Below are 21,790 nucleotides of genomic sequence, written 5' to 3'. Positions count from 1 at the left end.
GGGGCGTGGTTACGGGTGGCAAAATGGGTGTTTCATGGGCGGTATTCAATTTAGGCACCTAGTTATAGAACATGGCCCAGTGCGCCTAAATCTATGCACCAGGATTTACGCCATGTTTTAGTTGGTGTAAATGGATGCGCATAGATTTAGGTGCTGAAATATCAACTAAGCTTATTCTATAATTGGCGCCTAAATCTAGGTGCCGATTATAGAATACACTTGACACTGATTTCAGCGTCAATTGTTTTAGGATCCATATATAGAATCTCCTCCTTTATATTCTCAATTCATTTAAATGAGCTACCGAGTGAATTCTATGTATGGCACCAAAAAAAGTTCTGTTTTGTAAGCTACGCTTAAAGTTAGGTGCGGTTTATGGAATAGCGCTTATGCCTGGAGGTTGAGTTTAGGCACCTAAGTTGGGCGCATATCCCCCATAATCTATAACAACACACACAAACGCTAGGAACGTCCCCATTCCACCCATGACCCTCCCCTTTCTGTTCCCCCTTTTTTTTTTTTTTTACTTGCATGTAAGTTCTAACTAAATGTAATTAATGCCAATAATTGCTTGTTAAAAAGCCAATTATAGGTGCTAAATTTTTATTTAATTAGATTGCACATGCATATTGGACACACCACATTTGTGCATGCAGTTTTTGTTGACTTATAGATGGGGGTATATGCTTAGTCCCTCTAATACAAAGGCATTATGATATTCTGCATTTTATTCTTCATTCCTTTTCTAATAATTACTAATGTTCTGTTTGCTTAGTTAACTGCTGCTAGATATCGAGCTAAAGATTTCAACATATTGGTCATGATGATGCCTAGCTGTTTTTCCTGAGTATTGACTCATAATATTTTTGAAACTAGCATCTTGTATCTATAGTTTGGTTTGTTCATCTCTAAGTGCATCACTTTGCACTTGTCCACATTAAAATTCATGTACCATTTGGATGGCCAGTCTTCCTGTCCTACAAGATCTTCTTGCAATTTTTCACAATGTTTGTGATTTAATAACTTTGAATAGGTTTGTGTTGTATTGACAAATTTGATACTTGTACTTCACTACAGTACTTAAGTACAATTTGCAGTAATTTTATTTGTAATGAGTTACATTTTTTGCCATACTTTTTACTTGTTACATTTAAGCTGTACTTTTGTATTTAGTAACAAAATACAAATTTGGAAAGTAGTTTAAAAAAAATATTTTCCATCCCTCTGCTTCTCCCACTGTATAGACTTTCCAAGGGGTTCCCATTTCCAGGTCATTTTATAAATGTTGAGCAACGGAGATGGGGTTGTTACTTTTTAAAAGTACTTAAGTAAAGACTAAAGTACTGGCTTCAAAGGTAGTGAAGTAAAAGTAGAAAGACTTATCAAAAAAAAAATACTCAGGTAAAAGTAATAAGTACAGCTCATAAAACTGCTTTTTTTACTACAAAGTAAAAAGTATTCTTCACAAGTTGGACCACAGAATCTAGTATGTTTACAAGCAAACTTCCAAGGGGTCACACAAGGTCCTTCCTAGAAAAAAAAAACCCCCAAAACAACACCCTGAGCATTGCAATAGGCAGAAGAACACTAATATACCTATTGGAAAACAAAACAAGCCGGATTAGTACAGATTAGTTTTACACAGGCACTTGATGCTAATAGAATACCTGGCCTTTTTCACAGATGTAGCCCCTCAAGAAGTATAGAATAAGTAACCACAAACTAAAAATAGAAATATGTAGACAAAAATTAAACTGAACTTCCAAGAAGTCTTACTCTGCATACAACCAAAGAAACAGAAACAGTGGCATGTCCCTTTGTACTGTGTAAAATATGAAGAAAGCAGATGTAAATTTCAAAAGCTTATGTTTTCCAATTGCTACATTAAAAATTAACAAATAAAAACAGAAAATGAGGTGAAACATTTTTATTGGGCTAACATTATATTTTTTGACTAGTTTCTGGAGCAAAAACCCTACCTTAAATCAGGAAAAGCATACTACTATAGCAGTATACTGTCCCAACCTCAAGAAGTAGGTTTTGGTCTCCAAAAGTCAGTCAAAAAATATAACGTTTCGCTTATTTTTTTTTTATTTTATTAACTTTTTAAGTGGACTAACACGGCTACTGCATTACTTCATCCTAAATTAAAAACGCAATTTGATTTTCTCTTTGCTGTCTCACCTTTTAATTTTGCTAATTGTGTTGGTCCCAGTCTCTGGTGACTGCATTCCTGTCTTCTTTTAACTCTCTTTCCAAGGGTCTGCTGTTCATGTGTCATTTTTTTCCCTCTTCTGTCTTCTTCACTTCTTCTACTATAACCATCTCCAACATGGATCTTTGCCATTTCTTTGGGTTCTGTGGGTGTTTGAGCACCTCCAATATCGAGCAGACTTTTTGACTCTGTCCATGGAGGGGTAATTTCTATTGGGTTTAGCATCCCCAATCATTTTGAAAAGTTGACTCCTGTGTCCCCACCACAGTCTTGCCCAATTTCTCTCTCCCCAGCCCATAGCCTCTGTCCCCCTCCTTTATTCAGTATTGCCACATCTCTTTCTCTGTCACTCTCTCTCTCTCTCCCCCTCCCCCCCGTCCCATCCAATCTTGCCTTGTTTCTCTTTCCCTCCCCACCTATCTAGACTTGCCCAATTTCTCTCTCCCCTTTTATCCAGTATCACCCCTATCTCTCACTCACTCTCCCTGTATCCCTCCCCACCCATTCAGTCTTGCCTAATTTTTCTCTCTCTCTCCCACCTCCCATCTGGCGCTGCAACACAATCTTGCTCCCTCCCTCCCTCCTGTAGCACCTCTGCTAAACTACCATGGGAGACACGCGGGACCCAGTTCTCTGCAGTGCCGCTAATGCTTCCTGGGCCAGTTCCGGAAGTTTACATCAGAGGAGGCGGACCTGGCATAGGAAGCACTAGCGGCGTTACAGAGAGCCGGGTCCCACGCATCTCCCATGGTACTTGATTAGTGTGAGCCTGGCAGAGATGCAACGGGAGCAGACCTGCCAAGTCTTCTACACTCAGAGGGAGACTCCCACTTTGGCGGGACATCTCTTGCACTCCCGCCAAAGCGGGAAAGTCTCCCACTGAGACGCACTGTGCGTCAGGGTATCCGCTGCTGCTGCCGCTGCTGCTTCTCTCTCAATGAGCAGCCGCAGCAAAAAAAAAAAAGCGTGGAGCCGTAGCAGCCTTCAGGCTTACGTTATCAGCTCTGCCAGTCCTCTGCCTCCAGAACAGAAAATTGATGTCAGCTGGGGCAGAGGATGGCAGAGCTGACAGCACATGCCTGAAGGCTGCTGTGGCTCTGTTCTTGTTTTACTTGTTTTGCTGCAGTCGCTGCTGCTCATCAGGAGAAGCAGCAGTAGCCAGGAAACCCTGGATACTGGGTACAAAAGGGGAGGGGAGGGGGGAAAGGGGAGTGGAGATGGAGATAGGAAGTGATAAATGGAGAGAGCAGAGGGGAGAAAAAGAAGAGTGGGGGTGATGGAAGAGGGGCGCAGAGAGAGATGATTGGAAAGATGGGGAGAGAAAGAGGGGACATGAAAAAGGGCAGGAGAGAGAGAGAAGCTGCTGGGGAGAAGCAAGAGGAGAAACTGGGGGGAGACCCTAGCTTGTCAGACGGAGAAATGTTGGATGAAAGAGAGGGAATATGCTGGAAGCAGGGGGCAGAAAGAGGGAAGACGCTAGATGAAAGAGTAGAGAAAGAGGGATGTGGCAAGCTAGTCCTGATATAATGTGAGTGACTGGATAATCAATCACTACAGCTATTAGACTAGTAGGGTTTCACCTGCATCCTGAAGTAGAGGTAGTCTTGAGTTAGATGTAGCCCCTTCGGGAGTGAGTTCTAGATTTTGGGAACTACTCTTAAGAAAGCTGGCAGGTGTCACAGTGCATGATTTCCTTTGGTGAGAGTACATTTAGGAATGCTGTTTGGGAGGACCTTTAAGGCCTCAAAGGCATGCAGTTTCCACCACTTAATGGTGACTGGGGGGGGGGGGGGGGAGCACAGAGCCTCTTTTACTAAGGCACACTAAATATTAGCAAATGCTAAAAACGCTAGCGTATAGACTCCCCATGTGTTAACATAAAATAATATGCATTGTTTTAATGCAATGAACTGTAGATGGCAAAACATCATGTATATTCTATTGAAATAATGTGAATTGTGTTTTTGTTTTTTTCACTGCATAGACCTCACTTACTGAAATAATACATCATATCATAATGCAAAAATTTTCTTTTGGTACTTTTTAATAACTCTACCTGTTTCTAATACACATCCTTGCACACTTATGGCTCTTATCACTGCCCTGTCAAATTGTTTATTATTTTGAAGTCATCTGATATGCTAACACCTATGATACGAATGGGATGAGCAGTTTTAACTCAGGTTTTCTGTTCTTAAATTGTAAGTATAGTTCTGTTACTTGGAACATAGTGGTTGCTCTTTTGTGCAGTGTTTTAAAGGAAAGATCACACTATATACTGTATTTTATTATACCACTAGTAAAAAAAACCCGTTTCTGATGCAAATGAAATGGGGGCTAGCAAGGTTTTCTTCAGAGTGTGCATGTGGGAGTGTGTGTGTGTCCCTTCCCCCTCTGAGTTCAGTCCTTCGGTGTTAAGTTTCCTGCTGTTCTGTGTTTGTGTTACAGAGAGAGTGAGGGCATCTCTCTCCACCCCTCCCCCCTCTGATTTTCCTTCGCTCATGGATATCTCTGGCGCGTCACACTTCCGGCTGGAGGCTTCAGTGGTGCCTTTTATATATATAGATTATCTATCTTTAGGTATTCTAAAGTAGGGCGTAGCCTTTTTAAAAATAATTCTATTTATTATGAGTTGCTATATAGGGCAGTTTTATCATATTTTCACTTTCTAACATAGCACTTACCATTTAATCAGAATAAAGTCACGTAGTTGCCATTTTTAGATCACTTGTTTTCCATTCCTATTGGCAAATGAAATCCTGTTCTCTCTCTCTCTCTCTCTCTCTCTCTCTCTCCCTCTCTCTCCCTCCCTCCCACCTACCCGCAGTTCTAATTTTTTTCTTGTCCTGTATGCTTCCTGTCATCTTTTAATTTTATTTCCTAATAGCTGGAAAACAAACACCACTATAACAACCTTATAATTCAGCCTGCAATTTATCTTTACATTTGGATACATTCATTCTTACCTCTATTCCATTGATCTAGAAGTCTAATCACAATCCCATTAGCTCAATAAAGAGGTAACACAGCTTACTTTTTTTGCACATATTTAAGTGGACTAACACTAACATGGCAAGCACATAATCTAAAAAGTTAGACCACCACTATTGCATTAGGTAATAGGAGCGAGCAAGAATAAACAAGGACTCACATAATTTCTACCAAATGGTGGCAGTCATGAACTGTCTGAGCTCTAAAAGACTGATCAGATACTTCCTCGTGTTTTTTTTTTTAATTATGAAAAGCTCTTCTGTATTGTAGAATAATAAAAACACAGAACAACAACTATGTTAAATGTACAACAGAATCATAGATCCTTATCCATTAAACTAGATATTATCCACTAATCCATTTTCAGGTACTAGATATAACCAATAATTTTCTATTTTATCCCCTTACTACTCCTTCCATCCCCCGCCCCATGTACACAGTTGATTAAGAAGGATACTGCATATTCTCAAGGTTAGAGGCCAAAAATGGGTCCCAGGTTGCCAGAAAATGCATGATTGCCTTTCTCCCCAGTTTCAGTGCTGTTAAATCACTCCATTTTCAGAAAATGCATTTGATTTCTCCATATACTGCCAACCTCTTAAAAGATGGCGCCTGAGTAAGACGCACCAGCAGGAGCTCCAGGCTTTGAGGGCGAAGCAGCGGACGGCTCCCAGCTTGGGCGAGACGCGCCTGCCAGCAGGAGCTCTGAGGGCAAAGTCGAGCAGAGCGGAAGACGGCTCCCGGCCGGGCGAGGCTCGCCTGCGGGAGCCCAGGGCTTGAAGCTGAAGCCTGTGCTGGGCAGCGGACGCCACCCCGGCCTGAGAGAGACGCACCTGAGGGAGCTCCGGCATAGAGGCCAAGGCCGGCTGGGCAGTGGAAGGTGCTCCTGGCCTGAGCAGGACGCACCTGCGGAAGCCCGGGCTCGTGGGGGTGAAGACGAGCGGAGCAGTGGACGGCACTCCCATCCGTGGCGGTGTCCAGCGTAGTCGGCGAACAGCTCCGCTGCCGCCCCCAGAGCGGGGGACCATGTGTGGCTCGCCTGGTGGTGGTCACATGACCAGCTCTGACTCCTCGCCGTGCCGGCGGGGCTGTCCAGGTGGTGCACAAGCTGCAGAGACGAATGACCACCAGGGCCCAGTCGACGGCGCAATGTGGTCGTATCGTCAAAGGCGGCGGTGCTGACGAGAAGTACGGGAGCGGTGGAGGTGTCCCAGAGATGGGCTCCTGGGACCCGGCGTACAGTAGCAGGGGCGACCAGGGCTGCTACCTGCCCTCCGATTTCTACCTCCAGCCACCGTTGTTGCAATCGCAGCTGTGAATCCCCGCGTCCCATACCCTCCCAATGAGATATTGAACTCTCCAGCCACCCAGCCCTGAGCTGTCTCTACCTGTTCGACCACTTTCGCCCTGCAATATAGCTGTCTCTCCTAGATTCCTACCTCCAACCATTGATACAGCACTCAGAATTACGGAGTCTCAGCGTCCTGGGGCAACACCTCTGAACATCTGACTGTGAGTAAATTAACTGTATCTATTCACTAAAAGAAACCCCAGACAAAAGAGACTTCAGGTGTGTTCTGGTGTGCCAACGTTCACTCCAATGATATTGCCTCTTCACAGTGGAAGCAATTAGCTGATAGGAGACATATCAAAGAAGCACGGTACCCCAGAGTTATTCCCCCCTCCCACCTCCCCCCCCCCCCTGCTTACTACCATAACAGAGGACCCGGAGCCACTACTGATCTCAATAGTTCAAAGGCATTCCGAAAATACACAAACCCATAAGACCTGCACATCAGATCCTATCCCAAAACCAAAGTCCTACCACGCACCCTATCGAACACGCCTTCTAGGAGCCCTAACTGAACTGATACCAAAATGAATACTGCCAAATTGCTCCTAGCAATCTACTCCTTATCTCTGATCCACCTAACACTAACCATCCCACTCGCAGAAAATAACATCATAACCATACTACACAATCATTAAAGACTGATCAGGTACTGCACACCTCATCAAACTGACAACAACCAAAACAAAGGAAAAATACCAATATGCGGACAACATCAACAGAATGGAAAGAAAGGTCATAATAATCACACCCTAACAAAGAAACGACAACTAACAAAAATCCACACAACACCAAACACAGAAGTCCCATACCAAAAAATTCAAGTGGGTTACATCAATGCTAGATCCGTTGTAAACAAAACAACAACAGTAACAGCCTGGATCATGTTAGAAAACCTGATCTAATTTTCATCAATGAAACCTCGATCCATGATCAAAAGGACCCCATAATCCTTGACCTGTGCCCTCCAGGATACAAAATCATTCACTGGACCAGAAAGGAAAAGAGAGGTGGAGGCATAGCACTAATCTATCGATCCCACTTTACCACCGAAAACACTGCCGAGTCCATAACAACCCAACTTGAAATTGCCTCAGTCAGAATCCACAACAAATCCCTGCTTGATCACCTGAACTGTGTGTTGTTTTACAGACCACCAGGTAGCTGGAACAAAAGCCAGTCAGACTTCATGGACTTCATTTCTAACACTTGTGTAACCAACTCCAATATACTAGTACTAGGAGATATTACCCTCCACCTAGAAGACCCAAACTCCGCCAACGCACGAGAATACAAGGAATTCCTCCACTTATGGGATCTCAAATGGCCACACATGCAAGCAACCCACGTCAAAAGGCACACACTCGACCTCATCTCACACAATCTGTCCACAGACCAGAACCTAATAATAACAGATATTAAATGGACAGAAACACCATGGACCAATCACTGCAAATTAAACCTATCCCTAAATTGGCGGAGGAAGGGTTCATACCGTACACAAGAACACACAACTTGCAGCACAGGAGGCCAAATAGAATTGAAAACATTCTGGCAACAGATATACAATACTGAATGGACGGCACAAACGGACTCCATACACTACCTCTCAGACTGGGATAAAAGATGCAAAAGCATACTAGACGAAATAGCACCCCTACGAACAAGAACCTCACAAAGACACAATTCAATACCATGGTTCAACGACGAACTGAAAAAACTAAAAACACAATCCAGGAAACTTGAACGAGCATGGAAAAAAATAAAAGATGAACACACACTCAATGCATGGAAACAAACACAAATAAAATACAAATACGCAATAAGATAGACCAAAAGGCCCTACTACAAAACTAAAATAGGGTCAGATTACAAAGACACGAAGAAAATATACCAACTTGTGAACAAACTACTAGACATCACCTTGGTCACTACAACTAATACAGACATCCCATCTGCAGACAAACTTCCTAAATACTTCAATGAAAAAAATTGCAAATCTACGCAACACACTACCTCAGGACAATACCGATATCGAAAATTTCATCAATGGTTTGGACCCAACCTTTGGAGAATACCCAGCGGACCGAACCTGGTCAAACTTTGCTCTCCTCTCCGCCGAAACAGTTACCCAGGCGATTTATAGGTTCTCCGACACTCACTGCAAATTGGATTCCTGCCCCAGCTACCTTATAAAATCCGCCCCCGACCGCTTCATCGCAGACCTCACATACCACCTAAATTACATGCTCCAACATGGTCTCTTCCCTAAGGAAAAAGGCAGCATCCTACTCACCCCAATACCAAAAGATACCAAGAAAAAAACCAAACAAATTCACTAATTACCGCCAATAGCATCTATCCCACTGGCAGTCAAACTGATGGAAAGCATGGTAACCAAACAACTTACTGATTACATAAACAAATTCTCAATATTACATGAATCACAATCAGGATTTTTGCCCCTTCTATAGCACTGAAACAGTACTAATTACTCTTCTAGCCAAATTCAAGCAGGAAATAGCAACAGGTAAAAGCATACTTTTCCTCTAATTCGACATGTCCAGTGCTTTCAATATGGCAAACCATAATATACTACTAAGACTCCTAGATTACTTTGGGATTGGTGGAAACATACTTAGTTGGATCAAGGGTTTCCTAACCCCTAGAGCATACCAAGTGAAATCAAATTCAAACATATCATCACCGTGGAAAGCAGACTGTGGAGTACCTCAAGGATCACCATTTTCATCAATCCTTTTCAACGTAATGATGACCCCACTAGCCAAGTCCTTATCCAACCAAGGCCTCTACGCAGACGATGTCACAATATACATTCCTTACAAGCATGACCTGATAGAAATCACCAACGAAATCAAACTCAGCTTGAACATCATGAACTCATGGGCAAATGCATTCCAACTAAAACTCAATACAGAAAAAACACACTGCCTCATCCTCTTATCCCAATGCAATACGTACAAACCCACAAATATGAACACCCCAGATTACACCCTCCCTATCTCAGACAGCCTGAAAATCCTCTGCGTTACAGTCGACCGTAACCTCACACTTGAGAGCCAAGTGAAATCTACAACTAAGAAAATGTTCCACTCACTGTGGAAACTTAAACGCGTGAAACCATTCTTCCCGAGATAAACATTTCGCAACCTGATACAATCAGTGGTACTAAGCCATGTAGTTTACTGCAATAGACTCTATGCAGGATGCAAAGAACAAATCATAAAGAAACTTCAGACCGCTCAAAATACAGCAGCCAGGCTCATATTTGGAAAAACACGATTCGAAAGCGCCAAACCCCTCAGAGAAAAACTACACTGGCTTCCAATCAAAGAACGTATTGCTTTCAAAATCTGCACCCCGGTTCATAAAATTATCTACGGTGAAGTCCCGTGATACATGACCAGCCTCATAGACCTACCAACCAGAAACACAATCGGATCAACACGAACATACCTAAATCTCCACTACCCAAGCAGCAAAGGACTCAAATACAAATCAACTTATGCATCCAGCTTCTCTTACATAAGCACACAACTGTGAAACGCACTATTGAAAGCCGTGAAAACAACTTACGACCACCTAAACTTCCGGAAATTATTAAAAACCAACCTGTTCAAAAAGGCATACCCTACCGACCCAACATAAATGCCTGAACCCTGCAACACAACAAAACCAAAGTTTGTAATGATCACTACCTAACTCTTTCTCTCTATGATTCCCTAATGTGCCTGTAACACTTGTACCTTATTCAACCTCAATATCATTTTGTAATTGTTTCTCCACCGGAGTTGGCGAACGCCTTACGGTACCATGTAAGCCACATTGAGCCTGCAAATATGTGTTAAAATGTGGGATACAAATGTAACAAATACAAAAAATAATAAATAAATTAAAAGTTGGCAGATCTGATTTATTTATTTATTTTTTTATTTATTGCATTTCTATCCCACATTTCCCCACCTCTTTGCAGGCTCAATGTGGCTTACAATACATCATGAATGGTGGAATTATATAAGAAAATAGACATTTAGTATTACAGAAGGATCTTGGGTAACATTATAATGATAAAACATGGTAGTAGTATAACAAGCAGATATAGAGGGGCATAATCGAACGCGAACGCCTATCTCCATGGGCGTCTATGTCCGAAAACGGGTACGTGAAGAGGCGGGACAGACCGTATTTTCGAAAAAATGGACGTTTTTCAGCTGCGCGTTTGTTTTTTTAAGCGATAATGGAAAATAAAAACTCCCAGCTCAGAAGCGTCCTAATCCAAGCCATTTGGTCATGGGAGGGGCCAGGATTTGTAGTACACTCGCCCCCCTGACATGCCAGGACACCAACTGGGCACCCTAGAGCTCAGTGTGGTGGACTTCTGACAACGCTCCCACATGCATAGCTCCCTTACCATGGGTGCTGAGCACCCAAACCCCCTCCCCCAAAACCCACTACCCACAAATGTACAACACTACCATAGCTCTTAGGGGTAAAGGGGGCACCTACATGTGGGTACAGTGGGTTTTGGAGACCTCCCATTTACCAGCATAAGTGTTACAGGTAGGGGGGATGGGCCTGGGTCCACCTGGCTGAAGTGCACTGCGGTACCCACTAAAAGTGCTCCAGAGACCTGCATACACGCAGGCCTCTAGGACTTGTTGCTGCTGTATAACATTGGCACACCAGTTGACACCTGAAGACTAATCTCTCTGAAAACGTCCTTTATTGGAATAAGCATGCTTACTCACAGTTAACTGCAGATCAGAGGTTGTGCCCCACTGGCAAAGAGTCTCCCTGGTACAGAGATTAGCAGTAGGTCCGAGCTGGAAGAATGGTGTACAATGCCGTCTTTCAGCCACATTCAAGGTAAGAACTAAGTTCTGTAACGTGGCTAACACGTGAAAGGGATCTAAAACTGTCTTACAAAAATGGCCACTACCTCATGGACTACCGGAAGCAAAACAGGGCATACTCTGACCCAGTCAGCAGGGGGAAAAGCACCATGGGAGTAGAACCTATCAACTACCAACATCGTGAGCATTTGCCACAAGCTAGTGGAATCACGGAGCCCAATACCCTACACCCACCACAATGCATTGCTGATGTGACTTTGCAGTGCGCTTAACAGAAAAGGTGTCACACTCACCTGAGACCCACATCAGAACCAGGGAAAGGCTATCAGAGGATAGAACACATTCTGCTGTCATGGAGGTGGGTACGGCATTTGAGGCTGGCATAGAGGCTGGAAAAAAAGTTTTTAAAGTGGTTTTTTTTTTTTGGTGGGAGGGGGTTAGTGACCACTGGGGGAGTCCGGGGAGGTCATCCCCGATTCCCTCCTGTGGTCATCTGGTCAGTTGGGGCACTTTTTTGGGACTTGTTCGTGAAAAAAGGGGTCCACAAAAAGTGACCCAAAATCGCAGTAAAAACGCCTTTTTTTTTTGATTATCAGCTAAAGACGCCCATCTCTCCTTGGCCAATAACCACGCCCCAGTTCCGCCTTCACCATGCCTCCGACACGCCCCCGTCAACTTTACCCGTTTCCGCGACGGATTGCAGTTGGAAACGCTCAAAATCGGCTTTCGATTATACCGATTTGGGCGCCCACGGGAGAAAGATGCCTATTTCCCGATTTGGGTCGCAATATAGGTGTTTTTCTTTTTCGATTATAAGCAGGATAGTAAGACAATTCTGGATGTATGTGGAGGAGTTCACATTTGTTGATCTTTGTGGTATACCTTGTTAAAGAGATGGGTCTTCAGTAGTTTGCGGAAGTTAGTTCATAAATCGTTTTTAAGTTGCACGGCAGCGCATTCCAGAATTGTGTGCTCAGGTATGAAAAGGTTGACGCATGCGTTAGTTTGTATTTTAGACCTTTACAGTTGGAGAAGTGAAGATTAAGGAATGTGCGGGATGATTTTTTAGCATTCCTGGGTGGTAAGTCTATCAGGTCTGACATGTAGGCTGGGACATCTCCGTGAATGATTTTGTGAACTAGGGAGCATATTTTGAACGTGATGCGTTCTTTAAGTGGGAGCCAGTGTAGCTTTTCTCGTAGGGGCTTAGCACTTTCATGTTTTGTTTTACCGAATATGAGTCTAGCTGCAGTATTGTATTCATGACAACATTTTACCTTTCTTCCCCACCAAATATGGTTTTTGGATGAGTAATTCCTTTTTGAGAGAGGATAAAGTAATATTCTGTTTAGTCCAAAATACAAAGTTCTAATGTTTTTGGTATATTCTGCCCCATCAGTATTTTTAATTGAGAGTGTTGTTCAGTCATGTTGTATCTTTTCCACTCACAATGACAGTGTACCAACATACTGTCCTCACTGCCACACTTTGGACAGTGAGCTATCTGTGGCCAAACCTTATGGGCCCGCTTAGGATGCATATACATTCTGTGCATTATTTTATAATGGAACTCTCAAAGCTGCACATACTATACCACCGATTCACCACCTCCCCTCCCCCCCAATCCCGTCCTTCTCATAACTCTTCAGCAGTATATTCCACCTACACCATTTGTGTCAGTTTCTATATAGTAGAATCAGATGGAATTTTTGTACACTGCTGTGTATTTTCATTTCAGGCCACATAAGGTCAAAATCCATCTTCACAAAGGCCTGTGGAGCCTGCTTTAGTATATACCATAATGATCAATTTGCATATAATGATAACCATTGCTACCGTTTAGGCCATATTTCTGTTGCAAACTTTGAATCCCTTTAGTTCTGTAGTGGGTACTCAGAGGTACTTATCAGATAACATTACCATATAGCAATGAAACAAACTCAGGTCTAGGGGGTACCTCTTTAATCAGCCTTACATATTAGCTTACCAGTGCTATAAGAATGAACTAAAGCCACAGATGGAATATATATTATTTATTATAGACTAGTAAAAAAGGCCCGTTTCTGACACAAATGAAACGGGCGCTAGCAAGGTTTTCCTCAGAGTGTGTATGTTTGAGAGTGTGTGTGTGAGAGTGACTGTGTGAGAGAGAGAGTGAATATGTGAGTGTGTGTGTGTGACAGAGAGTGAGTGTGGGTGCGAGTGTGTGAGAATGAGAGTGTGTGAGTGTGTATGTGAGCCTTAGTGAGTGTGAGAGTGTGTTTCACACAGATACAGTGTGTGTGAGAGAGAGTATGTGTGCGATACACAGACTCTCTGTGGGAGTGAGAGTGTATGAGAATTAAGAGAGTGTTTGAGAGTGACTGTGACACATAGAGAGTGAATGTGATGCAGTGTGAGACATAGAGTGTGTGGTAGGCAGTGTATGAGAGTGAGAGAAAGACACTGACTGTGAGAGAGTGTGTGTGTGTGTGACAGAGATACCTCCCCCCCTCTCTGTAGTCTCAGGGCCCCCTCCCCCCTCCCCTCTGGTCTGTGGACCCCCCCAGCCTCAGGACCCCCCCTCCCTGGTCTCAGGCCCCGCTCCTGCCATCCTCACCGCCACGCCCCCCCCCCCCCAAGGTCGCCGCCACTCCCCCCCTCCGTCCGACGTTAGCTGAGCTGCCATTTCCGGCCACTGCTGCTTCTCCTGTTGAGCAGCAGCGGCCAGTACAAAACAAAAAAAGGAACTTAAACCTGCAAAAATGCTTTTAAAAAGGAAGCAGGGCACCGCAGGCAGCCATCAGGCATTGGCTGTCAGCACTGCAGCCGCTCCTCCACCTCTCACGTCGCTGCGCTCCTCCGGGGTTCAACTCCAGGGGCAGTGACTTGAGAGGTGAGAGGAGGAGCGGCTTTTTGCTTTTTCAAAGAAGATTGAAAGCCCATCTTTTAACTAAGTTTCTGATTGTATATTTGTCTTCTGTATATTGATGTATATTTGTATCTGACATCCTTGAAATGACTAGCTAAGCTTATGTATTCTGTGTTGAACATGCTTAATAATTGCAGAATATAAATTCTTAAATTAATATTAGTAAGTATAGTAAATGACATTCTTGTCAATTACCCAACAGGGAGTACAAGTTGAACGTCAAGAAAGTTGATGAAGGTGTGAAAGAAATAGTTTCCATCTTGGAAGACTTTTATGGAAATGATGGACAAACAGCTTTTGTCTTTACCTCTGATCACGGAATGACAGATTGGGGTAAGGCTTTCCAGTGCTTTAATGATACTCCAATTTTGATTATTAGCTAGTTTGAGTTCAGCAGTAGAATTAAAAAAGTGATCTCTGTATGTATGTTTTAAATGGGACATACACACTCCAAATATACAGGGTGAGGCAAAAAAAAGTTACCCCCTTGAAAATCGTTGGGTGGTCACGCAAAAATGTCTGTAACTTCACCTTGTTTAAAGATAATTTTATTGCACTTGGCACATAAACATAGATAGTAACAACAAATAAAGCTGTGATATTTCACATTGAAAACGGTGAAAAATTCTAGGGGATTTTTTTTTTTTTTGCCTTACCCTGTACATAATTCTCAATAGCAAAGTTTCTTGTGGTTACTTTTTTTTTTCTTGGGTTGATTGTTTTATAACATATGCAAGATCCTGAATAAGATGGATACTATCTTCCATAGCTTCAGAGGCTGTAAGACTGTTATATTGGGTCTCAGATAACACCACTCCCATGAGATATTTTGACTGATGCCTTAGAACTGCTTGTTCACCTGTTATTATTGCTTCTTGTAATGAGAATTATTGTCAAAGAAGATAAGTTTGATTTGGTAAACATTTATAACCTTTAACTCATCAGTCAAAAGAAGTCAGTAGCAAAAGTCATGAGGAGAGGTATGCCCTTCATTTTTTTTCGTAGATACGTTTTGGAAAATAAATTTTAATTGGAGCTAAAAACAGATTAAATGTTAACATTTTAAGTGTCAGGATTTCATGTTGCTTGTCAGTGGTCAGATTATTTTTGAAAAGAAACGTGGTTTTGATAGAGTGAAATCATGTTAGCTAAAGGTGCTCATTTTCAAAGCACATAGACTTAGAAAGTTGCATAGTAACCAATATAACTTTGTAAGACTATGTGCTTTGAAATTGAGCCTCATAATATGTTTAATTCATTTTACTAGGTTACCAAATAAGGAGATTTGGGTAAGCATTGGATGTGGAATATTTGTTTTAGAATTTCTTTGTTCCACATAGGAATAAATTGACTAGCCTGTATGTGCAAGGGTAGTATACTTTGTTAGAAACTGGTTGAGTGGAGACTGCAGTGAGCATTAATAAAGGTTATGTACATAAGTAATGCCACACTGGGAAAAGACCAAGGGTCCATCGAGCCCAGCATCCTGTCCACGACAGCGGCCAATCCAGGCCAAGGGCTCCTGGCAAGCTTCCCAAACGTACAAACATTCTATACATGTTATTCCTGGAATTGTGGATTTTTCCCAAGTCCATTTAGTAGTGGTTTATGGACTTGTCCTTTAGGAAACCGTCTAACTCCTTTTTAAACTCTGCCAAGCTAACCGCCTTCACCATGTTCTCCGGCAACGAATTCCAGAGTTTAATTATGCGTTGGGTGAAGAAAATTTTTTTCCGATTTGTTTTAAATTTACTACGCTGTAATTTCATCGCATGCCCCCTAGTCCTGGTATTTTTTGAAAGCGTGTACAGACGCTTCTCATCCACCTGTTCCACTCCACTCATTATTTTATATACCTCTAACATGTCTCCACTCAGCCGTCTCTTCTCCAAGCTGAAAAGCCCTAGCCTCCTTAGTCTTTCTTCATAGGGAAGTTGTCCCATCCCTGCTATCATTTTAGTCGCCCTTCGCTATGGGTTATTAATATTGTGAATCAGGTTAGGTTCTGATAAATACTTTTTTATGTTATTTTCAGGGAGCAGTTTTGACTGGTATCACATTGCAGAAAATTGAGAGAGTGCATTTTTTTGTGATGCATTGCTAACTAGCACTGCATGAACAATGATGTTGACAGTCCTTCCCTGCCAGTGCTCTTTCCTATGTAAAGGAAAGTAATGTCTTCCACATAACAGAGGGTACTGGTATAAAAAGTAGATTTCCTCCTCCAGAGGTCACCAAAAGGTGCAGCAGAGCCAGAACTGTGAAGCTTCCTTTGGGAATGTTGAGTTTGTGCTGTCTAATGGAGAATTGGGGCCAGGTCTGCAGTGCCACTAGGATCAGCATAGCCATGGGAGAGAGTCTAATGATGGCAGAGAAGCAGGAGTTGAAAGAGCCTAATGCTGCACAAGACAGAATAGGAAAAAAAGACTAGAAAGGGAAGGGACTGTAGAGAGTAGAGTGAGGAGGAATGAAGAAGGCTACAGAGAATGGTCTATAGGAAGAATGAACGCATATATGGACTGGGTGGGGTTGATTGAAGGGAGAAGATTAGAAAGGGAAAGGACAAGATAACAAAAATAGGGGTGATGAAGGAAGTAAGAGTGAGAAGGTACAAGAATGAAAAGCAGGGAAGAGAGAAACAGAGTGGAAAGTTGATTTGGGGAAGGAGAGCAGAAAAGGAAGATGAGATCATAAAACATGAATGACAAAGTTGGAAGTTTAAAAGAGGTAACTGATGTCAACAAAATAGGTAGATAAAAAGAAAAGGAACAGATTTAGAGAAAAACAAAAATCACCCACAGGTTAAGAAAAAGTCTAGTCATTTTAAACTAGTAGAAGGGCCTGTCAAAAATGGTGGGCATACACGAAAGGAAAAAACTGGATTTACATCTGCTTGAATCGTGTTCAATACGGAGGAAAACATTTTTCATAGATGTTTGGGAGTTGAGTTATGGAGCATCGGCTGATGTTCCATCGTAAAGACTGCTTCTCCGGAAGAAATGAAAAAAGATACCACATTGAAAGCGGACTTTGAATTATGTTGTTTTATATAGTGGTAACAACAGTGAGAAGTCACATTAGACATCATTTATTACAACGTATATTTATCATCTGTTGAATTTGGAAGAAGTATTGCCTCATGAAAATTTGATGAGTGTGTGATCGTGTGGCAGGTAGACTGAATGAGTGTGCACTGGAAATCTGAGTAGGGAATGTTGTTATATGTACATGTATTAACAATAAAAACTGTGCTTGTTATAAATTTAGAGTACGTTTGTAGTAATTAGTTAAAATTTAATACCAAGAAGTGTAGAGTGATACACTTGGGGTGCGGAAACCCAAAAGAGAGATACCGAATAGGAGGAAAGAGATTAGTACGCTCGGCTCAGGAGAGAGACCTTGGGGTGTTGGTGTCGGAGGTTCTGAAGGTGAAGAAACAATACAATAAGGCGATGGCCGTGGCCAGAAAGATGCAACATGCTAGGCTGCTTAGAGAGGGGCATAACCAGCAGAAGAAAGGAGGTGTTGATGCCCCTTTACAAGTCATTGGTGAGGCCCCACTTGGAGTATTGTGTTCTGTTTTGGAGGCCGTATCTTGCTAAAGATATGAAAAGACTGGAAGCGGTGCAATGAAAAGCTACGAAAATGGTGTGGGATTTGTGTTGCAAACCGTACGAGGAGAGACTTGCTAACCTGAACATGTATACCTTGGAGGAAAGGAGAAATAGGGATGATATGATACAGGTGTTGAAATATTTGAAAGGTATTAATCCGCAAATGAACCTTTTCCGGAGACGGGAAGCAGTAGAACTAGAGGTCATGAATTGAGGTTGAAGGGGGGCAGACTTAGGTCTAATGTCAGGAAGTATTTTTTCACGGAGAGGGTGGTGGATATGTGGAATGCCCTCCCACGGGAGGTGGTGGAGATGAAAATGGTAATGGAATTCAAACATGCATGGGATAAACACAAAGGAATCCTGTTTAGAAGGAATGGTTCCGTGGAATCTTAGTGAAGATTGGATGGCGACGCCAGTAATTGGAAACAAAACGGGAGCTGGGCAGACTTCTACGGTCTACGCCCTGATCGTGACTGAATAGATAGGGATGGGCTGAAGTGTAAATTTTAAGGGGCTTTAATGTTAGCTTCAGAACTTAGTACAAGAACAGTGCTGGTCAGACTTCTACGGTCTGTGCCCTGAGAAAGGCAAGGACAAATCAAACTCGGGTATACATATAAAGTATCACATACTATGTAAAATGAGTTTATCTTGTTGGGCAGACTGGATGGACCGTACAGGTCTTTATCTGCCGTCATTTACTATACTACTATGTTACTATCAGGCTTATTTTTGAAAGAGAAGGGCGCCCATCTTTTGACACAAATCAGGAGATGGGCGTCCTTCTCTCAGGGTCGCCCAAATCGACATAATCGAAAGCCGATTTTGGGCCACACCAACTGATTCCCATCGTGGCGATGACCAAAGTTCCCGGTGGCATGTTGGAAGCGAAGGCGGGACTGGAGCGTGCCTAACAGATGGGCGTCCTCGAGCGATAATGGAAAAAAGAAGGGCGTCCGTGACGAGCACTTGGGTGACTTTACTTGGTCCATTTTTTCTTACGACCAAGCCTCAAAAAGGTGCGCGAACTGACCAGATGACCACCGGAGGGAATCGGGGATGACCTCCCCTGACTCTCCCAGTGGTGACTAACCCCCTCCCACCCTGAAAAAAACAACTTTAAAAACTTTTTTGCCAACCTGAAATGTCATACTCAGGTCCATCGCAACTGTATGCAGGTCCCTGGGAGGGGAGGTATGTGTGTGTCAGCGGAGGCATAGCGAAGGCGTGGACGTCCTTCTTTCAAACATTTTGGATGTCCTGAACTGCCCCCCCCCCCCCCCCCCACAGGGATGGCCAAATTTCAAGGGAGTGGAGGAGTGGCCTAGTGGTTAGAGCACTGGTCTTGCAATCCAGAAGTGTCCGGTTCAGATCCCACTGCTGCTACTTGCAGGGACGGAGGTATAGCGAAGGACGTCCTTCACCCATACTGTAAAAAAAAAAAAAAAACCAAGGTATCCCTGACGAGCACTTGGGCGTTTTCACCTGGACTTGTATTTTTCTAAGGTTGTAGATGGCAATTTATTTCAGGTTGTAGACGGCTATTATACACGCAGCTTGTCTGCATGTATGAAGCCATTTTTGGCATGCGCAGAGCAGCCACACATAATGCTTGGCTGCTCTGCGCTGGCTTCCCCTCCTTAGGAAGGAAATCGTGTGCAAATGAGCTAATAGTGAGCAGCTCGTTTGCCTGCGATTTCCTTCATTCATGCCTTTTCCTTTCCGAATCGCTAAGGGATCGGTAAGGGAAGGGCTTTTTCCGTTCAGTTACTGCATCAGTTAGTCCACTACAGTGCCCCCTAGGGTGCCCGGTTGGTATACTGGCATGTCAGGGGGACCAGTGCACTACGAATGCTGGCTCCTCCCACGACCAAATGAGTTGGATTTGGTCGTTTTTGAGATGGGTGTCCTCGGTTTTCATTATTGCTGAAAATCGGGGACGACCATCTCAACATTTATGTCGACCATCTCCAAGGTCGACCTAAATGTTGAGATTTGGGCATCCCTGACCGTATTATCGAAATGAAAGATGGCCACCCATCTTGTTTCGATAGTACGGGCTTCCCTGCCCCTTCGCGGGGACATCCTGCGAGGAGGCCCTCAGGAAAACTTTGGGCGCCCCGTTCGATTATGCCCCTCCACTCCTACCTGACTTCATTCCTATTTGTATTTGTCTTCTGCTGGCCTACTGCTAGCCCTTCATCTGTGAACACATAACAGAAATATTTGTTAAGCAATTTTGATTTATCCTTGTAAGCTTCTACTTTTTTCACCCCTCCTTCCTTCACTCTTGAGTCTTACAGTGCCACTTTTGCATTTCTTCATGTCACTAACATATCTAATGTATAATTATAGTACAGCAAGAGACCCTCACTGGATGCCCACCGGAAGGGTGGGAAGGCCAGATTTTAGGACCCAGGCTGTAAAAATACCAGCCAGGTTTAAAAATCTATGACTGGCTGCGCAAGGACTTGCTTTTCCTGTAAGTTAATATGTGTCCCCGCTTGGGATCCATCCACTGGAATAGTGATGGGTCAATTTACATACCTTTAACAGCTAAAATAACTAAAGAAGTACTGACTAGGCCAAATAACAAGTACATGATTTAATATTTGAGAATCTGTAAAAAGCGGTTCTGAATAATGAGTCCTGCTACAAATTGGTACAATTTTTAATTCAAATTCAGCTCCTGTACTGGGGAAAACAAAAACAAAAGGGATGGCTCAGATGAACAAAATGGAGCCTATTACAGAGTTCTTAAGATGGTGTGAAAAGTATGTGAAAACTATTGCAACAGGGAACAGGTGTCTCAGAAATGAGATGTGAAAAAAAGAACTTGTTCCCAAAACATACTGATAAGCCCGCGTGGGAACGTATCATCTCAGAAATTGAGAGCTAGGTTTCCCACCATTGACTTCTATGGAGAGGTTGTGTATAAAAGAGGGGAAAATGTGCCTTAACTGGGAGTCTTCTCAGAGGGCGAAGCTCTGTCCGGTTGTACTCAGAATCTCTCTGCTGAATGTACCTGATTAAAGTCTAATGTCTGTGCTTGTACCAACTTGAAGACTTGTCTTTGGGTAAGAAATAAAATGTATCTATTTATTCAAATCTATCTCTGTCTTTATTCTATCTTCTCTTTACCTTACATTTAGTTTACAAGGCAGATTACATACACTCAGTCTCTGGAGAAACTTAGACAGATTTTTATTAGGCATTATCTGGGAACATAAATGGCCCAGAGTATACCTAGATCCAGGAAGACAGAAAGCAGTAGTTATGGGAATTAGAATTCGATTACAGCCCCTAATGCAAACCCAGAGCAGACCTCCTTGTGATTGGGTGACAATGGAGGTTGGAGAAACCATACAGAACCTGTTAGGTAAAATAGGTATCTTTAGTCCCCCGTGTGATCTGGAGTCAGAAAGAGGTCCAAGAGGGGGAAATTAAAACACTAAGTAAAAACCTCTTCCCATTCTACTGTACTGGCTATGTTGTTTTAAATTCATTTTCATCTTTGCTTTCCTGATTACTAGTCCAGCTTCTTTTAGCTTTCAGATATTGTTGCCTGTCTTCCTCTTTCTGCAATCTCTTAGTATGACAACTAACTACCGTCCGCCTGGCCAGGACGAACAGACGGATGCGGAAATGTTAAAGGAAATCAGGGATGCAAACAAACTGGGCAACACAATAATAATGGGGGATTTCAATTACCCGCATATAGACTGGGTTAATGTAACATCTGTACACGCAAGGGACATAAGATTTCTTGATGAAATCAAGGACAGCTTCATGGAACAGCTAGTTCAGGAGCCGACAAGAGAAGGAAAAATA

The 21,790-nt window shown here is 42.9% G+C and overlaps 1 protein-coding gene across 4 annotated transcripts in view; it reads left to right on the top strand.

Annotated features, from left to right (window-relative positions):
- The window catches only part of PIGN (phosphatidylinositol glycan anchor biosynthesis class N), a 276,457-nt gene that overhangs the window by 42,519 nt on the left and 212,148 nt on the right, over nucleotides 1-21,790 (top strand). For all 4 annotated transcript variants that reach the window (XM_030203213.1, XM_030203186.1, XM_030203203.1 and 1 more), the window contains exon 8: nucleotides 14,545-14,675. In XM_030203213.1, the coding sequence (XP_030059073.1) occupies nucleotides 14,545-14,675 (131 nt within the window). The remainder of the gene's footprint in view (nucleotides 1-14,544; nucleotides 14,676-21,790) is intronic.

This window comes from Microcaecilia unicolor, chromosome 1 (assembly GCF_901765095.1).
Source record: "Microcaecilia unicolor chromosome 1, aMicUni1.1, whole genome shotgun sequence".
Taxonomy (NCBI): domain Eukaryota; kingdom Metazoa; phylum Chordata; class Amphibia; order Gymnophiona; family Siphonopidae; genus Microcaecilia; species Microcaecilia unicolor.
Note: the sequence above shows the minus strand (reverse complement) of the source record. Positions and strands in the feature narration are given on the sequence as shown.